The 27,717-nt window shown below is 45.6% G+C and overlaps 1 protein-coding gene across 4 annotated transcripts in view; it reads right to left on the reverse strand.

Annotated features, from left to right (window-relative positions):
* Positions 1 to 27,717, reverse strand: part of EIF2B3 (eukaryotic translation initiation factor 2B subunit gamma) — a 157,672-nt gene that overhangs the window by 108,730 nt on the left and 21,225 nt on the right. For all 4 annotated transcript variants that reach the window (XR_012656218.1, XR_012656217.1, XM_075067570.1 and 1 more), the window contains 2 exons: positions 15,533 to 15,692; positions 4,424 to 4,535 (listed from right to left, as the gene is read on the reverse strand). Coding sequence is in view for 2 of the 4 variants with exons in the window: in XM_075067570.1 (XP_074923671.1) it covers positions 4,424 to 4,535; positions 15,533 to 15,692 (272 nt within the window). In the remaining 2 variants the exon portion in view is untranslated. The remainder of the gene's footprint in view (positions 1 to 4,423; positions 4,536 to 15,532; positions 15,693 to 27,717) is intronic.

The raw sequence follows: 27,717 nt of genomic DNA on the forward strand, positions 1-27,717 counted from the left end.
TTCTGTCATCTGCCACCACTGAGAACAGCCGAGCTCCATCCTCATTGGAACCTCCCTTCAGGTAGCTGAAGGTTACTATCAAATCCCCCCCACTCTTCTCTTCTGCAGACTAAACAGGCCCAGTTCCCTCAGCCTCTTCTCATAAGTCATGTGCTCCAGCCCCTTGATCATTTTTGTTGCCTTCCGCTGGACTCTCTCCAATTTTTCTAGTGGGGGGCCCAAAACTGGATACAGTACTCCAGATGAGGCCTCATCAATGTCGAACAGAGGGGAATAATCACTTCCCTCGATCTGCTGGCAATGCCCCTATTAATGCAGCCCAATACGCCGTTAGCTTTCTTAGCAACAAAGGCACACTGCTGACTCATATCCAGCTTCTCGTCCACTGTAATCCCCAGATTCCGCTTTACGATGATGTTTAAAAAAGAGGCTTCAAAGGTTATTTAAATGTTTTGCTTGTTTCTCACCTGAAAAATTCAGGTCTTGAGCAAGTTAGTTTCAGAGCAGGTTTAGACAACACAGTGATTAACCTGCCATTGGCTGCCAGCATTTTGTCTCTGAGAGCGCTCCTTCAATGGCTACCCCCATGGAAGCACACCACTGGGAAATTTTAAGGAAAAGACTTCTCCTACGCTACACTATTTGACTTAAAATTTCCCCAAGAAGGAAGCGGTTCTCAAACTCTTTTTTTGTCAACAGACCCCTTTTCAAATGCAGTGTTAATCACTGACTCCCAACTGAGAAACTGAAGGACAAAGGTATACGTGTACTTCATATAAACATGTACTGTTAGTAATGCTTTAAGAAAAAGAGAAGAGTACTCAGATGTCAGTCAGAGGAGTGGGCCTGCTTCTCACTGCAGAATCTATCGCTGGTGTGATTGTTGCCATTTTGAGGACTCTCCGTTCAATCTCTAAGGACCCCAGTTTGAGAACCATTGCACAAGGATACACAAAACACTAATGACCACTCTGAGTAGTGTAGACGACAACACAGCGGTGCTGGTGATTCAATAAGCGGTGCTGCCTTCTCTGAATCAGTCAGGCCTCAATGTGGTGCTCCAGAATGCCACACCGCTGCAAGTGTCACCTACAGGGTGAGGCGTGAAACCAAGGTCTTGGCCACTTGTGCATTCCAAGAAGCAAACTCCACATATACTCTCAACTACCTTAAGCGGAGTGCTGTGAAGCTTAAAATAGGGTTTTCTCCAAAATATGATGTACAAATGGTCTTCTCTTAGCAAATCTTCTCCCTGCACACTTGCAGAATCCCATGTGGTGACCTGAACGACAAAAGTAAGTTTTTACTGATTTTTTCTGCCTGCATAACTAACACAGGCAAGAGGGAGAGAACTGCAGAGGCCATCCCAGCTTGTACATCATCAATACTACTATTAATTAAGTTCCAAACTACTGAAGGCAATGGAGTTGAGTGGGTATCCCTGAGGTCTGCAGGATGAACACTGAGTAAGTCTCATGCTGGAAGCTAAATTAAGTGAGGTAACAGGAGTGAAAATCCACTGGTGAGATAAATCCATAAAAATCAATCGTAAGTCAACTAAAATCACATATGTTGCAGCAACTGCTAATCTGTCATACCATAGCCACCTGTAAATGCAATGACAAAACACACCTAGAAAAGCCTCCAACAACAATAGTTGCAGTATTCTTTACTAGCTTCACAGAGAATGACTAGTGTTGGTTCTCTAATAATCACAGTCACAGAACACAACTCTAACAGCAAGCACGTCAATCGGGAACCAGTTGTAACAATTCTGTGGCCGCTTTGGATATCAATGAGACAAATTTTTCATTTACATCAACGGCTCTATCCAGGGGTGAAAGTAACTTAAAGGACTTACTGGTACTCCAGAGTCCTGCGGAGGGGGAGGGGCTCAAGCGGAAGAGGCGTGGCCTCTATAAGAAGAGATGGGGCCTTTAAATCCTGGACCTTTTAAATCAGGATTTACAGGACTCAGGGATTCGGCTGAAGCTAGGAGCCAGGCCCTTTACATTAACCCCAGAGCTACCAGCTGCAGAGGCGGCTGGGAGCCCTGAGGTTTGGGCAGGGGTGAAAGTAATTTACATTTCTTACCCATATGGTCCAATCACAAGCAACCCACCCACCTCTCCTACATACTCCATGGATCCCTCCCTTTGCATTACATAGATAGAGAAAATAAAGCTACTGTTACTACTACCAGTACTGCCTGTAATAAAACTTTACTATTGGAATAAGCCTGAAAAAGTGAAAACTCACTGTCACATTTTTTTCTGTCTTCCTTCCTCCTCCTCCAGCCAGGCTGCCGATGGCAGGCTCTGTGCTTTTTCCCTGCATGGCACTCAGCAGCTGCTGCAGAGGCTTCCCTCTAGCTTGCAGCAGGGAGACTGCCTCCTGCATAAGAACAGTTTAATCTCAGTTGCTCCCTGATGGTTCAGCCCCCAGGGTTAAGAGAGGTTTCTGGCATCTTTGTTAATTTAACTCCCTGTTGTTGGGGGGAGGGGGAGAACTGTGTGTGACCATGGCAGGGGCAGTTCTTTTCTGCCCCCTGGATGAGGGGATTTCTAATACTACTAAAATACAATAGTAGAGGCCGGTTGCTGGAGTCGGGGCAGTCGGCGGCAGGCTGCAGCTGCATTGTTTGTGACACATTCAGACACATACATACTGTATGTATGTGTATGTGTCTGAATGTGTCACAAACAATGCAGCTGCAGCCTGCCACCGACCAGCAGTGACCCCAGCAACCAGCCCCTGTGGGCTGCTGCCTGCAGAGAGCCAGCAAGTGGGCTGGATCTGCCAAGGAGTAAGTAACAAAGGCAAAAACCACAGCCAGCCAGCCAGGAAGGGAGCCCAGGGCAGGAGAAGGAGAGGACGGGAAAAATCAGGGGTGAATGAAGGACAACTGGAATAGCCTTCATGAAATATACAAGATATTTAAAGAAAGTTTTATCAATTTCAGCATCTGCACTCTGCAGGCAGGACAAAACAAAGAGAGACCTGAGATTGCACCTGCTGTCCTAAGGACATTTCAGGTGTTTAAATCAATACAGAAAGAGGGTGGATTGGAATGAAAATTACTATTTCTTTCAAAGGAGGCACAATAATTTCACTGAATATTCAGTTTTCCCCTCCAATCCCTTTGTGGTTTTGTCTATGGGGGCTATTTGCTTTCCCTGTAAATCTTTAGTTGCTTTAGCAAAATTGCTTTGCTCAAAAAAAACCCTAATCATCATGACATCTTTCCACCATGTTCTCTGTGTTTTTTGTGGTGTTTTTTTAAAACAGTAACATTTCAAAGAGGATCTGCAAGCAGTTTGGACATCACAACCACGATCCTCTGCTGGGGAGGGAATGGGATAGATTTGAACTTGGAAATGGTTCCTGATTTTGATTGTGTTTAGGAGAACCCCTCATCCTGGGGGCAGAAAAGAACTGCCCCTGCCATGGTGTCACACACCCAACAACAACTGGGAGTGAAATTAACAAGGATGCCAGAAACGGCTCCTAACTCTAGGCACTGAACTGCACAGGGAACAGCTGAGTTTAAACTGTTCTTTTGCAGGCAGCAATAGCAGGCATCTCAGTCAGTCTACTGCAAGCTAGAGCCTAGAGGAAAACCCCTGCTGGGGGGAATGGTGAGGAATTCAGAGCCTTGTCTGCAGCCTGGCTGGAGGAGAGGGAGGCAGGGAGATGAGAAACCAATGTGACAGTGAGTTTTCCCCTTCTACCTGCTTTTATTAGCTCAGGATTTAAGCTGTGCAGCCAAATGCTTGTACTTGTTGTGTATATTAGTAGGGGAGATCCCCTCATCCGCGGGGGCAGACAGGGACTGCCCCTGCCATGGTCAAACGCACCCTCCCCTCGACCTCCTTCCCCCAGCTACTGTGAGCGAAATTAACAAGGAGGCCAGAAACCTAGCCCTGGGGGCTGAACCATCAGGGAACAGCTGAGTTTAAACTATTCTTACGCAGGGAGCAGGCTTCTCTTTCCCTCCCTCAGTCAGTCTCGTTTTCTCAGGGGTCCTCTGTACCAGAGCGTACCAGCTTACTTTCACCTCTGGCTCTATCACAAATATAAAGTATTGAATTTGAACAACATCTGAATTTAGCCACCTTGGCTTTTCTTAAAAACCACATGGCTCTTTCACTTATCCTTTTCTCCTTCTCTGCTCTTTTTCATGATAATCCTTCTGTTCTTGCCGAACAAGGACACCGGCCAGTTGTAGGTGCAAAATACTTCTCACTGAAAAATAACCCTGTGCTTTCATTGTCATTTGTGGGAGCTACCTATCATGCATCAGGAAAAGTTCCTTCCCCCATCCTCTCCTTAACCCAGTTTCATCTTTCTCCATCAATCCTATCCCCAATATTTTTCTCCACTCCAAGCTAAATTTCCATTAAAAGGACCGCAGAGGGCTTACTTCTGAAGGAGGGATCTCTTAATGACAAGTTCTTCATCCAAGTCAGCTTCATTAGCCATGAAGAGCAACCGCTTTCCTGTGTCATCCACTCCAATGAAGTCACGCTGCTCCACTGAAGTAGAAAATCAAACAACCATTTTACAGTCTTATCTTAATGGAATCTGGAAACAAGAAGGATTGGTCAAATTGCCCTGGACTTCAAAACACAAACATAAGCAGAGATTAACCCATCAAGCCAAAGAACCTGTATTAATGTTCTACGACATACATTTATTTCATCCTTTCAACCAGGGTAGCCAAAATGCGGCTCATGACGTTCTAAAACATGGCCCCTGAAACCACCCATATCTTTATATGAAGATGCCAACTGTAGAGACAGCAGGTCCCAGCATGCAATACTCCATCTTGATTGAGCTCATGCTACTTCTCTTCCCTTTCTTTACTACTACTTCAATTTGCACTAAAAAGAATCCATGATAATTAATAGCTCATCCGAGCCAGTTCCTCCTCCTTCACCATAAATCACTCCTTTTCTCATGTCGCAATTAGCTGGTGAGGAGAGGATTACAGATTTCAGACAAGACTTTGCAACTACTATCCTGTTTTCATAAACGTCTTGTTAGTAACAAACATCTAGGCTACACGCACACACAGCTCCAGACTCCTAATACTTGGATGCCCCAGGACACGTATTGGTTTAAAAAGGGCACCCACCCAAAGGGTGTCTATTATGTCAATCTTGCTCTAGAGTAATGCTACTGAAATCAATGGCAATACACTAGGAGTGAGTTTGGCCTAATGGTCTAGAGTAATTTCTTTTCGAATAGTCTGCCCCGAGCATTGCACACAGTGAGGGCAGAACTCCATTCTCACAAATATCTCTGGATACGGGTCAAACCATCTCTAGAGTAAAGAGCTCAGGAGAGCTGGGGGAAAGCAATTGAAAGGTGATTTCACTTTGCAATGAATACGGAATGCAATACAACTTTGGTGGTATCCACAAGCTGTTCCCTTACCCTGAAGCTGAAAGCACAGGAATATCTCAATGGCACAATTCTGACGCAAACTTTTCTTTTTCTTCCCAGAGATAGTATATTTGGTCAAATGCTGGCATATGCTTACCCTCCCCAATTCCTAAAACTCACACCAACCTTGTGTGAGAAATGAATGCCTTGGGAGAAATAATTTCCTTACAGTCTTCTTTTTTCCAGCCAAACTGCATTTTAACTCCACTTTTCCTCCTTTGCTTGCTTTCTATTTGCATCTTAATAGCTGCCATAGTAACAGCCACCACAAAATAAGGTCAAAACTATGTAGCTGTTGAAAGCTTCCCCACTGGCAGCCTTTGATCCCAATGGTCAAGCTAGCTCCCTTTAGAAGCTTCCCCTCGAATTAATTATATAGCTAAGGAGCACAAAAATAGGCCCTGAACACATAACAATGTGAAAAATTAAAGCACAATTAGGATCAAGCTAACCAACTCACAAAATTCTTGAGAGCAGTGGCTCTATTCATTCTAGGCAGTAAATCAAGCTACAAGCCATGGTCCTAATTCTAAGCAGAGATAAACAAATGCCTGCTGCACCTAACCCTTTGAAATCCTTGCCTGCGCCTACATACAGAATAGCGACAGGTTTCTCAGTAAGGGTATCCTGCTTCTTAAATTAAACTCAGGTCCTAAGCCACCGTCGAGTCTACTGTATCTTTATATCTGTACAGCAAAGAGCCTGTCTACAATAAAAAACACAACCATGATTAAAACAGGACTGTGCAATACGGTTGTGGCCAAACAGGTTTTTCTCTTCCCTGTGTGGATAGGGAAAAAAAGGCATAAATATGTTAGTGAACTGTTTTACCCCTAGAAGAAACCTAGATAAAAATGTGCTCTTCCATGCACAAGCAAGAGAGATGGTTATTTCTGTGCTGAGACCAGGCAAAATGTATCATCAAACCCTGTAGTGTAAAAGGACAGTTCTGAAATGCACTGACATTAACAGGCTGGGTGCAGGCAGATAACTAGTTTAATTAGTCCCTGAGGGAATGGAAGGGAAAAAGGGAGAATGTCCAGGAATGGTAACTTAAAAGATGACACACAAAGGGGAAAAAAATGGACTTGTACCCTGGTCTGTATTTTGATGTCGGGTAAAGATGGCTTGAAAGATTCTTCTTCGAGTGCTTGCTCATATCCATTCCAGTTAGGTGTGCGCACCGCGCGCGCACGCTCGTCGGAAGATTTTTACCCTAGCAACTCCAGCGGGCCGGCAGGTCACGCCCTAGAGTGGCGCCGCCATGGCGCCTGATATAGACCCCTGCCGGCCTGTCCGCTCCTCAGTTCCTTCTTACCGTGTCAGTCGTTGGAACTGTGGAGCGCGGCATAGCTGTCCTCCACATCCCTAGCTTCTCCTTGTTCATTGTTCTACTAGTTATATTTAGTTATAGTTATAGAGTATAGAATATTAGTTTTATAGTTGTTATTTACTTGTTGTATATAGTTAGCGGTTGGGCTCTAGCCCTCCCCCGCACCCGGCGCCGGGCTCATGCCCGGTTCGCCGGGGTTCAAACCGTGCTCGGCCTGCAAAAGGCCGATGCCCACGAGCGATCCCCACGACTCCTGCCTAAAGTGCCTCGGGGAATCGCATATTTCCAAAAAGTGCCGCATTTGCAAGGCCTTTAAGCAAAGGACCAAAAAGGAGAGAGACCAGCGCTTAAAGACTCTCCTCATGGAAGCGGCGCTTAACCCTCCGTCCTCGGCACCGAGTGCCGACTCCACTTTGGCACCGGACTGCGCCGGGCCCAGGAAAACGCCTCGGCACCGACCTTCCCTGGCACCGGGTCCCGACAAAAAGACCTTCGGCGTCCTCCACTCCGGCCAAGCAGACTCGAACGGAGCGCCCGGCACCGATTCCTGCAGTGGCACCGATACCAGGGATTCCGTTGACTCCAGGCCCAGGAGGTCCGTCGAGTCCGGCCCCTCACAGCTCCCCAATAAGATCCAGGGTCGAGCTAATGGTCCCATCAACGCCTGAGACGTTCTCCTCGGCTAGGGACCTTATAGCATTAACCAAGTCTGCGCTGCCTCAACCCCCGGTGCCTCCGGTGCGGGTTCTACAATCTAAGGGCAAGCCAGTGGCCATGCGAGCGCCGTCTCTGGATTCGCCAAGCCGGCACCGATCCCCATTGCGGTCCCGACACCGTTCCCGGTCCCGTGGGAGAGCTCGATCAAGGCGCTGCTCGCAGTCCCAGCACCGCTCACCGCGGCGGTACTGGTCGTACTCGCAGCGCAGGTCTTTCTCACGCCGGTCCCGATACTCCCGGCACCACTCCGGCTCGAGCCATCGCTACCGGCACCGAGATTCGAGAAGCCGCTCCGTCGGCGTTCCAGATCCAGGTCGACCTCCCAGCATCGAGCTGGTGGCAGGTCCCGGTCTCGATCGCGGCGCCATTATAACTCCCGGCACCGATCTCCGGCACCGAGGAGGTCTCCACCATCTGGAGTGAGGGACCCATATCCGTCCTGTTCGGCTCCTCCCTGGCCGTCCCACCAGCCGTCGGTCTCCTCGCAAGCAGACAGCACGTACGCCCTGGACACCGACAGGCCTGCTGCTCTATTCCACGAACCCCTACCTCAGGAACGTGGACCACAGCAGTGCGGATTCTGGACTCCCTGGGCGTACCACCAAGCCCAGGGCCCTCAACAGATTCCCCTGCGTTCAACTGTCTCCGAACACAGCGCTCCGGAGGCCACATCGTCCCATCCTCCCCCTTCCCCTACAGAGGAGAGGTTGTCTCAGCCTCAGGACCCTGAACTCCCTCCTGAGTCGGACGCAGTGCTCCAGGCAGAGCCTCCTGCAGATCCACTCCTGCCGGGTCTCTCCTCATCATCCTCCCCGGATGAAGCAGTGGCTGGAACAACATCCACCAGCCCCCCTCTGCTTGATCTCAGGGCGCATCAGGACCTCCTCAGGCACGTGGCGCAGAACAATGAACTTACAGGCTGAGGAGGAGATCTCAGAAACTGAGGATCCGGTAGTGAGCATACTGTCTGCCGACGCACCCACTCGAGTCGCCCTTCCTTTCATCCGGACCATTCAAGCCAATGCCACGACCATCTGGCAGTCTCCGGCATCCGTTCTCCCCGCTGCACGCAGAGTGGAACGCAAGTACATGGTGCCCTCGAAGGGCTACGAATATCTATATGTCCATCCACCCCCGTGTTCCCTCGTCGTCCAATCCGTAAACAAGAGGGAACACCATGGTCAGCAGGCCCCGGCCCCAAAGTCTAAGGAAGGGAGGCGCATGGACCTGCTCAGCCGAAAGGTCTATTCTGCGGGCACCCTCCAGCTTTGGGTATCCAATCAACAGGCTCTCCTTAGCCGCTACATGTACAACACCTGGGCGGCGGCAGACAAATTCAAGGAGCTGCTTCCGCAGGATGCGCATCAGGAATTCTCTGTGATCCTTGAGGAGGGCAAGAAGGTCGCGAGAACTTCCTTGCAGGCATCTTTGGACACCGCAGATTCGGCCGCCAGAACTCTAGCCTCTGGCGTTACCATGCGCCGCATTTCCTGGCTCCAGGTCTCTGGCCTTCCTCCGGAGCTCCAGTATACCATCCAGGATCTCCTGTTTGAGGGCCAGGGCCTGTTCTCGGACAAAACTGACCCTAGGCTGCAAAGCCTAAAAGACAATAGGGTCATTATGCGTTCACTGGGGATACATAACGGCTCCGTCACCGGCAATGCAAGACCCTTCTGGCCATCAGCAACAACACCGGTCTTAACCAACCCAGGCAGAGCAAGACTTCGCCAGATGGCGAAAAAAAAAAAAAAAAAAAAAAAAAAAAAAAAATAGACCATGCCGACATAGACAATCGGCAAATTATAACCAAGGAGGACAAAACGCAGAGCTCCTCCAAGCCTTCTACCGGCTGAACCTATGCGTTTTGAAGGTGCGCCCGGAGGGCGCTGTACAGTTTCTCTCACGAGATGCCGTCCCTCCACCTTTTCACCGTCTTCGTTTTTTCTCCTGCGTGGTTCCCTCACCGCTAACATCGGATACGCTGGGTGCTTATGCACGTTGGACACTTGATACACAAGCAACTCCTCCTCCAGTAAAATTATCTTTGTAAATTTTAAAAATGAAATGGGTAAATGGTGTTTTTAGCTATAGGCACTGGGAATACCCTCCCAGAAACTAAGTATTACAAGTAGAAATTAAAATCCTTTCCAGAAAAACACAAATTTGAAACTCCTTCAGCCGAAATGCACATTTGCAGAATTAAAAAAAAAACAAACATAAGCCATACGCTCGCTAATCTATTTAGTACTCACTATTTGGAATCTATAAGAACCTGTATCAAGGAGATTGAGAGAAACCTGGTTGCTCATCTGGTTCCCTCTGAGCCCCAGAGTGTACAACCACCAAAAACTAACAGCAGCACAGCAGTGATAGAAACTCCTCCGGATCAGATTTGAAAGCATTCTGTCGCCTGATTGGTCCTCTGGTAGGGACAGTAGGTTACTATACTTGTTAAGCTCCGCTTTACAGTCAAAGAGATATAAGGTACCGTTGTGCTATTAGACTTTTCTTATCTGTTTATGAGCACCTTCCCAGATTCCGCCGGCCTCACGGCCGGCCCAGCCACCTGGACTAGAACCTGGTTCTGGCCAAACTCATGTCCGCTCACCGTCCATTCGAACGCACTGGCAACTTGCTCCATTCTCTATCTCTTCCTGGAAGACCACTTTCCTGGTGGCCATCACCACTCCGCAAGATGGGGTGTGAGCTCCGGGCCCTCACGGGGGATCCGCGCTATTACGTTTTCCACAGGGAACAAGTAAAGCTGGGACTGCACCCTGCCTTTCTCACCAAGATGGTCTCAGCCTTATCCGTCAACCAGGAAGATCTTCTATCTGTCTTCTTCCCGGAATCCCCATTCATCTCGCAGGGAGCAAACAGCTACACCTCATATGGACATGACCCGTAGGGCGCTCGCCTTTATATAGAGGCGAACCAAGCCGTTTCCTGCAAAAACCCCAACTCTTTTGGCGTACGCAGAACCGTGTACAGGGTGTCCCCGTCTCATTCGAGATCTCCTGCGTGGGTGACGTCCTGCATCGGGTCTGGTTTGATTGCCCAGGCGGCCCTCAGGCACGTGACTCCCCTCTACCAGGGCTTCAAAGCTTCATTGGTGGCTTTCCTTGCCCACCGGTGCCCATCCAGGAAATCTGTTTCAGGGCAGCGACCTGGTCCTCCATCCATTACCTTCGCTTCCCACTATGCCTGGTCCAGCAGTCCAAGAGATGACGACAGCCGTCGCTCTTGCTGTGCTCACATGAGACTCTCACTCCGAGCGCCCCGCCTAGGAAGGCTTGGGGAATCAACCTACTGGAATGGATAATGAGCAACCACTCGAAGAGAAAACCAGTTACTCCCTTGTACTGTTGTTCTTCGAGATGTGTTGCTCATATCCATTCCACACCCGCCCTCCTTCCCCACTGTCGGAGTAGCCGGCAAGAAGGAACTGAGGAGCGGACGGTCCGGCAGGGGTATATATCAGGCGCCATGGTGGCGCCACTCTAGGGGGCGACCTGCCGGCCTGCCGGAGTTGCTAGGGTAAAAATCTTCTGACGAGCGCGCACACCTAACTGGAATGGATATGAGCAACACATCTCGAAGAACAACAGCTACAAAGGTGAGTAACCGTCTTTTTCTGTCCCAATAAAAAATAGTTCTACCTGGGGTATGTCTACATTACCCACATTACAGCTCGGCCACGGCAGCGCTGTGACATGGGCAGTGTAGTCATGCTTTATCGCCGGGGGAGAGCTCTCACGGCGATGATGAAAAAAACAAAAAACCCAGTGAGCGGTGGTAGCTTTATCATCGGCAGGGCAGCTCCCAACGATAAAGCACTGTCTATAATGGCACTCTTCAGCGCTAAAACTTTTGTCGCTTAGGGGGATGGTTTTTTCACACCTCTGAATGACAAAAGTTTTAGCGCTGAAAGTGGCAGTGTAGACACAGCCTTAGTTAGAAATCCAGGCTCTGTCTACCTTGGGGACTTTGAAGAGTGGAGAAATGATGACATCACCAGAGAGTGAGGCTGAGCAATTCAGGGGAGGAATTGTTAGTCAAATTTCTAAATCTTTGTTTTTAAACAAACCTATTTAACTCCAATGCCTAACTGACATATGGGGAAAATGTCTTTAAAAATTCAGAACTCCTGCCCCTTTTTGATTTAGGTGAGAGAACTCAGATGACACATCCATCATGAGGTCGTTCCACAACCATACCAATGATCCTCAGTGACATTCCTAAGATCTTTAAGGTAAGAAAAATGAGCAGGAAAGAACCACACCCTCACAATCCTTTCAGACTTTCTTTATACATACAAAGATAAACAATCCTTTGCCTGGGACTGTCTGGGGGAGGACAATGGGTCTGGGACACAGAGCCAAGGATGGGAAGAGACAGAATTGACAGTAGATGCCAGGACAGGTTTAAGGCACATATTTTGGGTCTAGCCTGGATGTTTGAACTTCTCATACTGACAGACAGTCTCAAAAAAATCATGGCGGGCACATTTGACATGTATGCCTCGGTCTTTGCCTCAATGCCCAGAGATAAGAATATACTGGCTTAGCACCCTAATATTGGGGTTCATTCTTCGTACATTCTCTGCCTATCTGGGTTACCATCACTCCCCAGGGTCCTACTATGTTTGCATTGCTTCTTGTGACTATGTTCCACAGGTGTTATGGGCAGAAGAGACCGTTGTGATCACTAGCCTGACCTCCTACATAAGAAGCCAAAGAACTTCACCCAGCACTTGCTGCAGTGACCTCATAACTTGTAATTGAGCTACAGCCTACATTTTAAACAGGCATCAAGGTGCACAAGAATTATTAAAGGAGGTCAGTGTTTTAGCCTCTATAACTAACACCTCTGTTTAAAGCTGACCGTGACACTGTACCCCATAATGCTTTATGGGAATATAACATAACTGGAATAAGTATTGTGCTGCCTGTGCCATGTAACATATCTCTGTACAGGTTATGGTCTACTATATCTCTTCATTCTATTTGTACACATATATCATTTTGTACTTGAGGTTAAGAATATTGGCTGTACACCTACTTGATTTCTAAGAAAGCTTTGTGAGGCATTTGGTCAGATTCTTTAGGAAGGAATTTGCAAGGTTAAGTACCCGAGCAGGAAGCACTTGGGGAACAATGTATTTTGGAATGCTCCAATCCACATAAGAAGTCTTCCTGGAGACATACAAGATACCATGTGGACAATGGCTTCTGCCTGTAAAGACTGAGAGTCATGCATGGACATGTGATTTGCCCAGGTGATTCCAGAATCCATCTTGCATAGGAGTGAGGAGGGGGTCTCCATCCACAAGAGAGAGTCTATTTAAACCCCTGGGAGACCCCTCCATTTGGTCTTCAGCTGGCTAAAGTGGGAGCCTCTCCCCCTCACCCCCACCCCATACTTGAAAGAAACTGGAACAAAGGACAGTAATTACAGGAGGAGGTGAGAGTAATTGCTGGACCCAGGCTAAAAGGAGATTAGTCTGTAAAAGGGAGCATTCTGGAACTGGTGAGGATCTTTTCTGTATTCAGTTTGATTACACATAGATTTGCGCATTTTATTTTATTTTATTTTGCGTGGTGACTTACTTTGTTCTGTCTGTTACTACTTGGAACCACTTACATCCTACGTTCTATATTTAATAAATCACTTTTTACTTATTAATTAACTCAGAGTATGTGTTAATACCTGGGGGAGCAAACAACTGTGCATCTCTATCAGTGTTATAGAAGGCAAACAATTTACGAGTTTACACTCTGCATAAGCTTTATCTGGGTAAAACAGATTTATTTGGGTTTAGACCCCATTGGGAGTTGGCAGCTCCCAGGGGGTTCCTGTGATCCAACCCGCCACACTGACTACAGTGGCAAATTCACCCTGATTACAGCTACACAGTTTATTTCTAAACTTTTCTCTCCAGCAGAGATATTAAACAGCTAGAAAGCACTGAAATGACAGAAAATGGCCCACAGGGAATAACTATCAGCCCAGGGTGATCTGGTAGATCTCTCCTATCTCTGACTCCTACAAATTTATGAACTGATGACAACATTTATTGTTAGTTTAACAGAGCTCCCCAGGACTCAGGGTCCACAGGCAACCTTAACTGTGGCATTCCCTAAGCTCTGAGTGCTTGACTTCGCAACCTAAACAGCATACTAGTAACAGTGTTTGTTATAATTTTCCAGGGTTTTTAAAAAAAAGAGCAAATTGTAAAACAGATTCCATCATGTGGCATCGTGCCGACATCCACATGGCTCATCAGCAGGGTTCCAACCTTTAGATTTACTGAACAGACCAGGGCTGTCCTTACCCATATGCAAAATATGCAGCTGCACAGGGCACTAGGAAATCTGGGGCACCAAATTGCCTGGTACTCTACACAGCTGCGTGCTGCCCAAGCGTTCAGCCCGATCCCCTAGCCGGCTGAGCCACCCAGGAAAGCTGCCCCCGCCCCTGCTCCGCCCCACCTCTTCCCACCCCTGCTCCGCCCCCGCCCCACCTCTTCCCCTGAGGACTGCTGCAGAGGTTGGGCTTGCCCTGCACTCATTACAGCGGTAAGTGGAGTAACCCAACCCCAGCCTGCTCTGCATCGCCGGCTTCCAGCCACGTCGCCAGTGAGAGCTGGGGGGGCAGTTCCCTCCTGCCCTCCAAGTCCTAAGGCTGGGAGCCAGGGGAGTAGAGCAGAGCAGGCTGGGGCCGGTCACTCCACTACCTGCTGCCCCGCAAGTGCGGGGTCGGGCCTACCCTGCAATCACCAGGCAGCAGGAAGTGGAGTGACCTGGCCACAGCCTGCTCTGCTAGTGAGTGCTGGGTGGCAGTTTCCCACTTAACCCCCATACCTGCCCTTCCCATGGAGGCCTGGGGCCAGCTCCCCACCCCACCCTGCCCCACGGAGGCCTGGGGATGCCCCCCTGCCTAGGGCAGCAAAATGCCTAGGGACGGCCCTGGAACAGATCTCCACCACGAGTTAATGGAGTAAAACTGATAGCAACAGTAGGTTGTCATCCTCTAAGTGGACCAGCACTGGAGGGCGATTAGACACACGCTTTGCCAGGGGTTTTCACAGAGATTTGCTGTTAGCAGAGGAATGGTGAGACTCGGGGAACTTGGGTTCTTTTCCAGGCTCTGGAGGGGAGTGTCCTCTAGTGGGCACAGACTCTTCTGCCCATTTCTCTCAAGCTTGACTCTTTCTGCCTCGTCCCCTACAAACCTGTCCCTGCCCCACCTAAGTCCTGTCTCTGTCCCATCCGTCGCTCCATGTCCCAGTGCCATTCTCCTCATCTAGTCAGTCCCCGTCTCCTCAGGCTTCTCACCACACTTTTAGGCTCCCCTTCTCTGGCTCTCTGCACGGGGTGGAACTAGATACCTCCTGAGGTCCCTTCCAACCCTGATAGACTATGATTCTCTTTGCCCAGTCTTTTTTGATCAATGGGGTAAAACCAACATGTCCCCCTGTGCATATGTCTTAGGAGACAGCCTTTCATTACATGATCACATACTATTTTTTCCACGGGACCCTTGCCCCTCTCAGTGTCCGGCTGGATGGTGCTCACTTAATAAGCTATTTCAGATTTTGTTCTACCCTCATTGCTCAATGTGCACCATTTCTTAACTTCCGAGTGCTTGCCTGAGAAACTGTAATAATGCCCTTCTAAGGTGGCGTTTTGTGGTCACTCATCCACCCGTGCTTTACAAAGCAGTGTTTCTTTCAGAGGCCTTCAGAGGAGGGATGATCCATGCTTTCATTTCAGTCCTATTCCCTGTCCTTAAATCCTTTGGTCTAAAGCAGTAGCCGAACAAAATAGTTCCAGCTGTCTTCTATTAAAGTCCCTCCGTCCTGGGGCACACATTAAGGCCACTTGTTGGCTTGCCCCTTCCATTCTACATTGGTATTACATTATTGTTATTCTTTTGTTTGACTTTAGTGCCGAGGAGCCGGGACCCCACTGTGCTGGATTTTTAGTTTGCTCAGGTGCACGGAGTCTGGAAGAACACTGTTAATCTACTTACCTGGCTTTTTTTTCCCTTTCTGTCCTGGTACCATTTCTGCGGGTTCATGAGCTTTTTTCATCAACATGGAGAGTGTGGCATCATGGGCTCGAAACAAATCCACAACCTCATGTAAAGCAACATCTGTGATCAGATCACAGCTCAGTACCAAGACATCAGTCTGCCAAAACACAGAAGAAAAAATAAACATTTCAAAGACAGACCATATCACATAGTTGTCAACTTGGGATACCTTAGCAACAAACAGTCTGTAATGTTTCATGGCTTTCCCATGTGAGAGCCACAGTAAGCCACCAGCCAGAGTTGCGGGTGTATGTTTTCACTGGCATGAAGAGGATATCTAGCGGTAAGGTTACTGAATTTGTTACCATTGTCAGAGCACATCCAAAAATGGGACATAAAGCTCATGCAACCATCCAGTTTGTCATCCTCTCCTTGCAACCCAAGGAGCAGGATCATGGACACACAGATGAGTTCACAGCCTTCAGCGCTGCCATTAAGTTCTGCAACACTTGCCATGGCTATTTTACGTTAATTAATAATAATGACCTTTCTGGAGTAATCTTAGCAGTTGACTTCCCATCTTGCCTAAACAATTTAAAAATATATTTAAATGAAGTCACTCTTATTGGAAAATCAAACGCTGGACAAATCTGGCACCTGATTTACTCAGAAATCACACCTCAGTTTGCTCACTTTGGAAGTATGCCCTCTAAAAGCCAACATCGTCCTGCAGCAGATTTTAATAAGCAAACTCCTATTACATTTAACTTTGATCATAAAGGATCCCAAAGTGCTTTGCAAACTATACAAGGGAACTACTTCATTCACCACTAAAGTACAGCCACTTCTGAGGTGAAACACGACCAATTCCCCACTACTGCCAATTACAAATATGCATGTCAGACCAGACGCTCTCTTGTTTAGGATCAGCTTTCAATTTCCTATGAGTGGCAAAAACTACTTTTCCAAAAACAACTAGTCAGACAGCTATCCTCACCTCATTTCAATTGCTCCTAACACCCCATTTCTAGAGCTTTGTCAACAGCACAATTAGTGAGTTTGGACTTTAACTTTTAATTTTAGTCAATCATTCTGCTCCTAAATGGTGTAATCACAACACCGTGTTTTAGGGACACAGTCCTTCTTTCCCCCTGGTGTTTGTTATTTTCATTTTTTCATCAGTCCATTGTTTACTATGCAAGCTCTATGGCACAGAGACACTGATGTTTTTTATGAAGCTCCTCCCATAGGATACGTCGCTGTGATAGGAGTTGAATTACTTCATTCATTATTTCTACTTTGAATTGATGTGATGTTCACAGTTAAAGAGAAAACATGAGTGTGCACTTTTTAGTTTGGAAGGGATTGCAAGATAGCCCTTCACCCAATATTAGGAGATGTGAAAGTCATAACTAGGAATAACTTTGAGGTTTGATATACTGAAGGGCCTGCAGGGTCTTTCCCCAAAAGCGTTTGGAGATTTTTAGGTGTTTGGGGAATTCATTATGTGACAGACTGCGACACAGCTACAGCGTTAGCATGCTGCACATGGAAGATGTCTGATACCTTGCAGGGCCACGCCTATCATTTTTAGTGTAGTATATCTGCACTAATAATTTATTAAGATGAAGATTATGGCCACTTAGTTTGAAGGGATAACATCCAGGTTGGAAGTCTGACAGGTCCAAATTGTGACCTACCTCTCTCCATCTAATGTTGCTTATCAAAATCCATATTTTATATGGAGGTTTTGCCTAGGAGAAGTGCTATGATTCTCTCATCTGAAAAACAAACCAAACAATCCAATGGCAGCTTCCCATCACTCAAGAGCAACTCTATATCAGCAAACCAATATGCACAAATAATGGGAGAAAAATCTGGCAAAGAATATTTCAGCCTACAGCTTTATGACTGTAAAGAGTGAGATATGCAATGAATGTCTTTCAGAGTATGTAACATTCAGTCTTTTTAAGCTGTAAAACTTCTAGCTATTTGGTTTTCTGCAAGAGCATGAATTTAGTTGCAATACTTTCAAAGAAGGGCAAAAATTTGTCAAGGGCGTTTAAAAACAGACCAACTTTTCTTCTTCTTCTACCTAATTTCGTAGAGGGAAAGGATCACTGTTTAAATCTAAATGCACTCACTCCAATGGTGAATAAAGAGACAGACCAGATATATCGTAAGGAACAACTATCTTGACTTGTAAAACAAATCTCATAATTATTTAACATTTTACTAAGTGCTTTAATCTGTCATTGGAGTAAACTGCCAACAAGCCTTTCGTAATTGTGAACAGGCCGCTGGGTTTTTCCCCCTCTCTCACTTTAGGACGAGCTTTTGCAAAGACTGAATGCAAGACCCCTGAGGAGCGCAGCGGAATAGAACCACCAAATGTCTGGTTGCCATCTGTTCTACCCATTTACTCTCCCAATATGTAAATAAACGTCAGCGAGCACAGGGACCAGTGAAACACACAGCTGCTCTGTAAAGCCCACATTTCTGCCTCTCCTCCTGATGAGCAGAGCGCTGGCCTCAGAAGCATGCTGAGAATACACCGTGAAAGGCTCTTTGGGGACTCGACAGCCTCCCCTTTGAAACACCACTCCCCCCATAAATAAAGCCCTCACTGTCTAATGGATGCACTTTTTTCCAGCGTTGAGCCCATGAAAGAATAAACTAATGGCTGAATGAAAAAATAAACTCTACTAGCACCCTAGTAGAAGTGCGTGTTTTTCTTTACTTTCTTAAGGCTGGTGCAGTAGAAAGAAAACAAATGGTTCAGCTTGTATTTGTTCAAATATGTACTCCATATACATGCTCTAAGTACAGTGCACCGTCCTGACAAAGCATCGATATAAATGAGACATACTGTAGGCACACATGTGCATTCACATCCCCTTAGCACTCGAATTAATGAATTACGCCAACACTGAACAAACATCAAAATCTTTACACAATTAAATGCAACACTGATTACATCAACCCCAAACTATTATACAAACACGATAAGCAACAACATGAACTGGTTAGAAAAAAAAAAAACCCCAGCATACGTCATACTTAATAAGCACACACCCTGCAAGCTCAGTTGCCACAAGGGAAAGAAGAAGAAGAAAAAAAAAAAGCAACTTATTATTCATTATTCAGACTGAGTGGATAAAAGATGAGGTGAGGATAGCCCAGACAGGGATGATGATCCAGTGGTTATAGTGGTAGCCAGGGACTCAGGGGACCCTGGCTCCACCAAAAATCTCCTGTGTAACTTTGGGTAAGTTATTCAGGGCTTGTCTACACGGGTGGGGGGGGGGGGGGGGTGGTAAATTCAGTGCATACATGCTGGCGTGCATTAAACTGGCTTGTGTGGATGCTGCTGTTGTATATTAAAAGCTCCCTGGTGTACATTAATCTAGTCCTGTTTCAAAACACGACTACATTAACGTACACTAAGGAACTTTCCAGTGTATGCCAGCAGGGTCCACGTGGACTAGTTAGCGAGTGAGATGCTGATGCACATTAGAATTTACACTCCTGCAGGGGCGCATTAAGGTGCCGTGTAGACAAATTCTTTGTTTCTTAACTGTACTCCCCCACAACGCATTATGACTGTGACGTATCCAGGTACTACAGGGGCCGTGTAAGTATCCTCCTTCTGTGTGGCTTAATGACAGCAATGTTAAATGTCCAAGTCTGGGGTGGCAATCCAATTGATTGCTTGAGGTGATGTGGAGCGGATGGCAGAGATACCATCAGGATATGATCGTTTGGGATACTGTTGACGAGGTGTTACATAGTTAAGTCCCTTTCCACAGTTGCAAATAGGACTGTCTCAGCCGCAATTTATGGAGGAGGTAGGTGGACCTGTCATGTGATGTGTAGATGCAGTTCAAAGTGGACCATTTTTTACGGGGAAGAAAAGCCACTGGTTTCTTCAGTTGCGTCCTTGATCAGCAATTTGTTCAGGACGTGAATCCTTCCACTTCGCTTGCCATTGATCTTTGGACGAAACCCAGAGTTGTCAAGCTCTTGCGCTGCAAGCCAAAAAGGTTTTCTGAATTTGAGTCAGGCTCTTGGTATATTATATTATGTGGGTCTTCATGTATTGAAAATCCTTGTTCCCTTGAATACAATGGAACTCCCAAAGGATTCTCATGATAAGTAAATCCCGTGCAGTCATAACGTCATCAGCATAGATAAATTTCCGTGATGATGTTCAGGGAAGGTCACTGGTGTAAGTACTTACCAGGATTGGTGCTAGGACTGCTCCCTGTGGTAGGCCATTGTTGAGCATGTATGGCCTGCTGACCTGGCCACCAAGGAAAATGAAAAACAATTTTCCGAACTCTTGGGAAGAATTTTATTTTTGCATTGCATGCGATCATTTTGATCGCTTTCAAGAGAAGGGCGTTCGTTCCTGCTTACAGTGTCATAGGTGGCAGATAAATATAAGAAAGCTGCCCCAGTCTTAAGTTTTCACTGGAATCCCACCTTGATGCATGCTTTTAAAAGGCGAATACTTGGTCGGTGCAACAGCAGCCTAGTCAGAAACCCAATTATTCATTCAGCAACATTGCTTCTACAAGCTGCATAATTCTTGCCGGTAATATTACTTAAGTATTTAAGATGTATTTATTCATCACACCATACCACACCAGGCATCAACAGGAGGACAGAATGCAATCCAAAACATCAAGATATTCATGGAAGTTTTGATACGATGATGATAGGCACCATAAAAAAACCTATAAAAGACATATTGCCAAGAACTGCCCACCATGGGATGCCTACACAATGACGAAAATAAGTCCCTAAAAGATCTTAAAATTTCAACACGAGATTGACTTAAAAATAGAAAACACATTTTGAACTGGAATTAATTCACAATATAGATCAAAGGAGGAATACAACGACTATATAGTATTGTATCCCAGCCTAAATCAAAAACCTTGGATTTGCTCACACCCCGTATACAATTGACACCATTAAAAACTCAATGTCCCACTCAGCAGTGATTGAAGTATCTCTCCTGCTCTAATAATAGAAAGATATCAAGGTAACCACAGACAACTGGCAATGAATGTTGAGTTTTTAATAGCATCCATTACAGTTTTTCTATCAAGTAAAGTTACAGAAAAAGGACTGGACCTTTGCAGACTAAAAACAGCCACCTAAACACCAATCCAAAAAATCAGAAAACATATGATACAAGGAAAATCTCTAATTCAGACAAGATCAGCATTGAGAGAAAAAGAACAAATTTCAGTAGATTAATATATAATTTAAATTAACACATAACCACTAGAGGGAATAAACAGTTTCTAAGGGAACTGAAGAAAAACGTGTTAAATACAAAAAAAAAATTATGGTAATGCAATATTACAGTTGAGATGTTACAGGAACAAAAGGCAGGAAGTTGAAAGGTTTGGTTTCTACAGCAAGCACAACTCAATTTATTTGCACAAATGAAATATTTTGCATTACTTTATATAGCATTCATACCTTAATATAGTATAACCCAAATGGGGCCACGTTACAGTTACTGTTGGAATCAGGACTCTGATGTTCCTTACTTTTGGGAAGACAATGTCTCAACCTTATGTTGCATTATCATCAGATTATGTATCAAGTGTCCCTGTAACTCTAAAAATGGAGGAAAGAGAACAGTTCTGCTGTGGGCAACTGCTTGGATTAAGCAACTGCCTCCATGGCTTACATTAAGAATCTAATTGCATCCAAGGAGGTAGTAGAACCTGCTGTCCCCATAGTCTCTAAAGAGCCCCTGCAATTACCACATCCATGACCTTTTTAGGGTATTTGGGGCTCTTTGGCTGCTGCTGTAAGTGCAGCAGGGAATCTGTATGTCACCTTCTGCTTTGATTTTTCAGAATCTACAGGATTTTGTTACTTACTGAAACGTTCACCTTTGATGGGGAATTCCCACTGCTACTCAATGGCAGTATTTTGCACCAAGCCAAGATTTCCTATCTAGTAATAAAATAAAAATAAAATAAAAACTGTTCACCTGCTGTGCACTTAGCCTCAAGCGCTAGAGTTTACTGGTAGTCTAGAGTGTTAGCCACTCTCATGAGTATAGTCTCAAGCAGTTCAGGAGGATAAATTCTGTCCTACAAGCTAAGCTCTCTCTCATGAGGTCCCAGAGCTTGGGCTCTAGCCTGAACCTGAACATCTGCATTACATTTTACAGTCCCATAGCCTGAGCCCTGAGAACCCGAGTCAGCTGATCCGAGCCAGCCTTGAGTGTTTAATTGCTCAGTAGATGTACTGTACCCCGAATCAGAAAACTGTTTTTCCTCAGCAGGCAGGAGATGAAGACTTAAGAAGAGTCTGATTCCCGTTGAAAAAACAAAAACAACCCAAAACAAAACTAAAGATTCTTCTGGAAAAAGAGGAAGAAATAGGGAAAGTATCAGGCACCAGGGCAGGTCCCTGAAGTCCCAGGTGGGGTGAAGCTATCTTGAGGCAATGTAAACACTTTCACCTACATAACCTGTCAGTTTCACTGCCTATCCTCTGCCAGTGAGCTGAAGGAAAGCCACCAAGGGCTTGGGAGGAGACCCAACTCATATCCTTTAGTACAGGTCATCCTGCCCACCACTTCAGGAGGGATCTCACAAGGCAAACACTGTTCTATCTTATCTCAACGTCTGAAGAACAGCCATGCAAAATTCCAATTTTTTAAACGTTCACATAGGCTGAGAATAGGAATGAGCCATTTCAGTCCAGAGTTTATTACCAAAATTGACATCTGGGATGGAAAAAGTAACTTAAAAAAACCAGGAGTTTAAGGATGAGCATATCGAGTTCATGCAGGTATTAGGAATGCTCTCAAAATAGAACTTCCGTGTAGTGACATTATTAAAATGTGAGAAACAGCCACAAGATTTGGAGTCTGGAAAACATGCCTTACAATACATTTGTTTCTCTGCTCTTGACAAATGCAACCTTACCCCACTTATATCCATTCAGAATGGTGCTGCGAAGATCATTGTCCCATGACCAAATCAATCCTTTCTTGGCATCCCTTCGCTGGCTAATCCTTCTCTATGCATCACACATAAGTGACTCGTCTTCATTTTCAAGGCCCTTCACAACCTATCCTCACGCTCCTGAGCATCTTTCACTACTTAGATGTTGATTCATGCCTCACCACTGGGCTGAGAGCATAGCCTGTCATCCTGGCCAATCCTGTCTCATTGGGTCCTCGTACAAATATAAGAATGGCCATACCAAAAGGTCCATCCAGCTCAGTATCCAAGGGCATCTAAATGGTTGCACCGGCCCTGCATGCACTGCTCCAGACTAGGGACCAAGTGGCTAGGCAGCAGTTCTGCAGAAAAAGACCTAGGGGTTACGGTGGACGAGAAGCTGGATATGAGCCATTGTGCCCTTTTTGCCAAGAAGGCTAACGGCATTTTGGGTTGTATAAGTAGGAGCACTGCCAGCAGATCGAGGGATGTGATCATTCCCCTCTATTTGGCATTGGTGAGGCCTCATCTGGAGTACTGTGTCCAGTTTTGGGCCCACACTACAAGAAGGATGTGGAAAAATTGGAAAGAGTCTGGCAGAGGGCAACAAAATTGATTAGGGGGCTGGAGCACATGACTTATAAGGAGAGGATGATGGAACTGGGATTATTTAGTCTGCAGAAGAGAAGAATGAGGGGGATTTGATAGCTGTTTTCAAGTACCTGAAAGAGGGTTCCAAAAAGAGGATGGATCTAGAACTGGTTCTCTAGTTACCAGATGACAGAACAAGGAGCAATGAGCGGTCTCAAGTTGCAGTGGGGGAGGTTTAGGTTGGATATTAGGAAAAACTTTTTCACTAGGAGGGTGGTGAAGCACTGGAATGGGTTACCTAGGGAGGTGGTGGAATCTCCTTCCTTAGAGGTTTTCAAGGTCAGGCTTGACAAAGCCCTGGCTGGGATGATTTAGTTGGGGACTGGTCCTGCTTTGAGCAGGGGGTTGGACTAGATGACCTCCTGAGGTCCCTTCCAACCCTAATAGTCTATGATTCTATAGAAAGGTCAAGATCTAGTGGGTAGAAACTGAAGCCAGCAAAGTTCAAACTGGAAATAAGACAAACATTTAAGAGTGAGGATAAACAACTAATGGAACAAGTTACCAAGGATGTGGTAGATTCTCCATCACTTGGAGTCCTTAAGGCAAGATGAGATGGTTCTCTGAAAGATTGTCTAGCACAATCACAAGGTGTTGGGCTAAATGCAAGAATCACTAGGTGAAATTGTCTAGTCTCTACCAAGCAGGTCAAACCAGATGATTGTAATGGTCCCTTCTGATCCTCAAATCTATGAATATAAAACAGCAGCAGCATGCAAGATTAAAAGACACATATGTAACAGAGGCCTCTACATTTCTTCAATCATTATCAGTTTGATTCTAAAACAAAATATGCTGCTTTTGGGTGGTGCAGGGGAGAAGGAATACGTTTATCTCCCAGATCAAACCCTCAAAGAAGTCACTGTTCAAAGAACAATTTCAGCTTTGCTTTGACCAACAGAAACACCATGGCCTCGTCAGTTCCACATTATATTCTAGGCCAAATGAATCACTGAGACCTTGAAACGTACTCAACTGTATGGGGCTTTCAGGACTTCTTCCTTTGAACTGAGAGCTATATCTTCCCCCAGAACTGTTCATGGTGACATGACTGGCCTTACAGGAATAAAGAGCTGCCACAGAGATAAATCAAAATTATGGGTGCTCAACTACCTATGTAATCCAACCCATTGTTCTGCTGTATCCACACCATCCTCTCTTTGAATATTCCTAAACCAGTTTGTTCTCCAGGTCAGCTGTCCAATTTTTCAGGGACTCACAGTCTGCAATGTTCGTTATTTAATAACCTGTTCATTATTAAATAAGGCTTTGAGATCTTCATTGTTTTCTCCAACATCATGCGGGTTTCCAGAGTCCTCAGATTTCTTGTCTATTATTGAGGCCTAAATGACAGAAGAATGCATGAATTTCTTCTGACTAATCTAGCACTTGGTGATGTGTCATTTCTCCAGTGTTTGGCTGAGTAAAAACAAATGCAGAAATATCTAGGTCTCGAGCAGACACACAGCTGAATTCTTGGGCAGCAATTTCAGTTACCCTCAACAGGGCCTTCAACAAGGTAGAAGACCATGGAAAAAGGGCAATAAGTAAACGGCATCCTCAATCTCATACTGTTGAGATCATGTCTTTCCCTATCATCACCATTTAACTATAGCTGGTAACAGCACCAAATTGCAAATTCAGAAAGGAGAATCCTTTCTGGAGGATCATTAGGAGGACGTGTGTTCGTTTTGTTGTTACCTACTCCCCCATTCACTTTTCAACAAACTGGGACTATCTAAATATAAGGTTAACATGTACTTTCCCATTACATTGTTTTTATTTTCCTCAGTTTAAACTCTTAGATCTCAATTCTTCTGTTTATTTGTGTGTCAATTTAATGCTTATAAAAATGCTACTCTACATGATAACTGGGATTGGTGGACAGAGCCCAGCAAAGCAACAAAAGCCTTCACCCCCCAGGGAAGCAATTGGCCACAGAACCCAAGAATCAATCATTTACAGGGAACAAAAAATGAACAATCAGGGACAGTGTGAAGGTCAAAAAATAAAAAATGAAAGAACTGAATGGGGACACCGAGCAGAGAAACCTGGACAAGGACCACTGCTCTGAGGTGGCATTGCAGGAGTCCATGGACACTATCCAGTGGAAGTTCCAGACGGCCAGTCTCACAGAACGAAGTTCTCTATTTTTCTTGGTAATAGGAACAGCATGGACAACTCTCTCATCCCGGATATGGCCTCAAACCTGACCTGAAGGGCCCATATCTAGGGTGAGAGAGTAGTTAGGTCTCCAAGGCTCATTCAACCCTTGGCCGCTCCACTGAGATGGCCAAGGACGTTGCCAATTACTGGCAGTAGCGTCTGAGATATTGATACATTTGTGTAAGAACACAAGAACAGCCACACTGGGTCAGACCAAAGGTCCATCTAGCCCAGTCTCTTGTCTTCCGACCAGGGCTGTGGAGCAGAGCCCGGAGGTGGAGCATGGAGCAGCTCCGGAGCAGTGGAGCTGCAGGTTTTTGCCTGGAACTGGACTGAAGCCAGAGCACAACTCCAAAGCCCTGCTTCTGAAAGTGGCCAATACCAGGTGACCCACAGGGAATGAGCAGAACAGGTAATCATCAAGTGATCCATGATCCCCTGTCGCCCATTTCCAACTTCTCGCAAACAGAGGCTAGGGACACCGTCTCTGCCCATCCTGGCTAATAGCCGCTGAACTAAACTGTGTAGATTCTTAACTAAGATTGTATAGATTTTTACACCTTCATAACAGCAGAGCATCTGCTGGGAATGAGGTCACCAAACTCATTTCATACAAGCGTCTGAATATGCAAATTCAACAACTTCTGATCACTACAAATATGAATTTGAACTAGCAACCTAGAAGTGAAACATTCTGTATTCCATTATCAACCCCCAAGCCATACAGTCCTTTAATCTCAATTCCTTAGAACACTTGGTCTGGATACCTCTATGAAAGCTAAATATAAATATTTTTATAGAGGAGTTCCAAATGAGATTTATTCAGATTAATTTTTACTTAAGACTTATTTTTAAAATATTCCCATTTCACTCATATTAATTCTTCCTAAAACACACATTGCAATAAAATATTTATGCAAAAGTGGTGATTTATTTTAAATGAGGAAAACATGAGCTGATTGCAAAAGGCTTGACTAATAAAGAGGAAAACTATTTTAACTTCTGCTGTTTATGCCATTAAATGAAAATTACAATGGGAACACACATAAAGCCTGCACTGCTCTGGAATAAAATCATTATTTTTCAGGATCACTTTAGCAACGCTATTTTAATTATACACTTTTGTAAAGAGTCCAATACTTCTGCAATTCAAATACCATCTTGTTTGTGGAACTCACATAGAAATGTATACAAGTGTCTAGATGGGAAAACATACATATTAACATGGGCAAAAAATAGCGACAATTAAAATCAATAAAGGACTTCCAAGAGCAAACAAGCTTCAGAGAGGTACAGTCTAGTGGACTGGGCACAGGACTGGATGCCTGGAACTTTAGGCCCTCAGAACAAGTGGTACAGCAATCTAGCGACTCCCTCTAGGACACAGGTCCCCAACGCGGTGCCCGCGGGGGTATCTAAATGCATCCTGGCCGGCGGTCGAGCATCTGCCAAAATGCCGCCGAAATTCAGCAGTGATGCCTCTGGACGACGACGCTTGCTGCTGACAAGTGATGTCATCCAGAGGCATCACCACCAAATTTCAGCGAAAGCTCGACCGCTGCCACGGTCCTTCATCTGGCGCCCGTCAGACAAAAAGGTTGGGTATCACTGCTCTAGGACCTTGCACATGCAGGGAGTTTACCAGCTCCCATTCATCTTCCCCACATGAGATTGCGTGAGGACTCAGCGCTTGCGAGGCACTGTAAAAGCGCCAGAAGTCATCACCATTATTCACAGCTCTATGGGTTAAAATCAATTGCCTCATGCAAGCTTCTAACGTTTGTTACTAATCCACAGTAAACAGGCAGCAAAATAAGTAGCCATATCATTTTAAAGCCATGCAACTTTGACTTTTTTTTTGGTTTTGGGATTTTGTTTTTTTTAAGTTTGGAAAGACAATTTAACTCTGGAAATGTGCCAGACAGAACACAATTAGAGGGAGCCCTGTATATAGCCACCAAAACAGGTACACAGCAAGGACAACAGCACTGCAGGCTTCCCCCTCACAGCATCACCAGCCTGCTTCAGAGGCCCATGGAGCAGGGACAGGGGGCAAAAGCTGTCTGTCAGGACCTGTACTTCACCACCAAGACTGTCAGTTGCGGTGACTGTGGTTTGGGGATGTCCGCTGTCCATTAGGAACTGGCCAATGACATACAACCCACAATTTATTTCACATAAGCCATCCAACAGCCATCAGACGGTAGTAACTCTTAGGCCTGGTCTACACTACGCGTTTAAATCGATTTAATGGCCGTTAAATCGATTTAACGCTGTACCCGTCCACACTACAACGCCCTTTACATCGATATAAAGGGCTCTTTAAATCGATTTCTGTACTCCACCCCGACGAGAGGAGTAGCACTAAATTCAATATTAACA

Source organism: Chelonoidis abingdonii, chromosome 7 (genome assembly GCF_003597395.2).
Source record: "Chelonoidis abingdonii isolate Lonesome George chromosome 7, CheloAbing_2.0, whole genome shotgun sequence".
NCBI classification, from domain to species: Eukaryota; Metazoa; Chordata; order Testudines; family Testudinidae; genus Chelonoidis; species Chelonoidis abingdonii.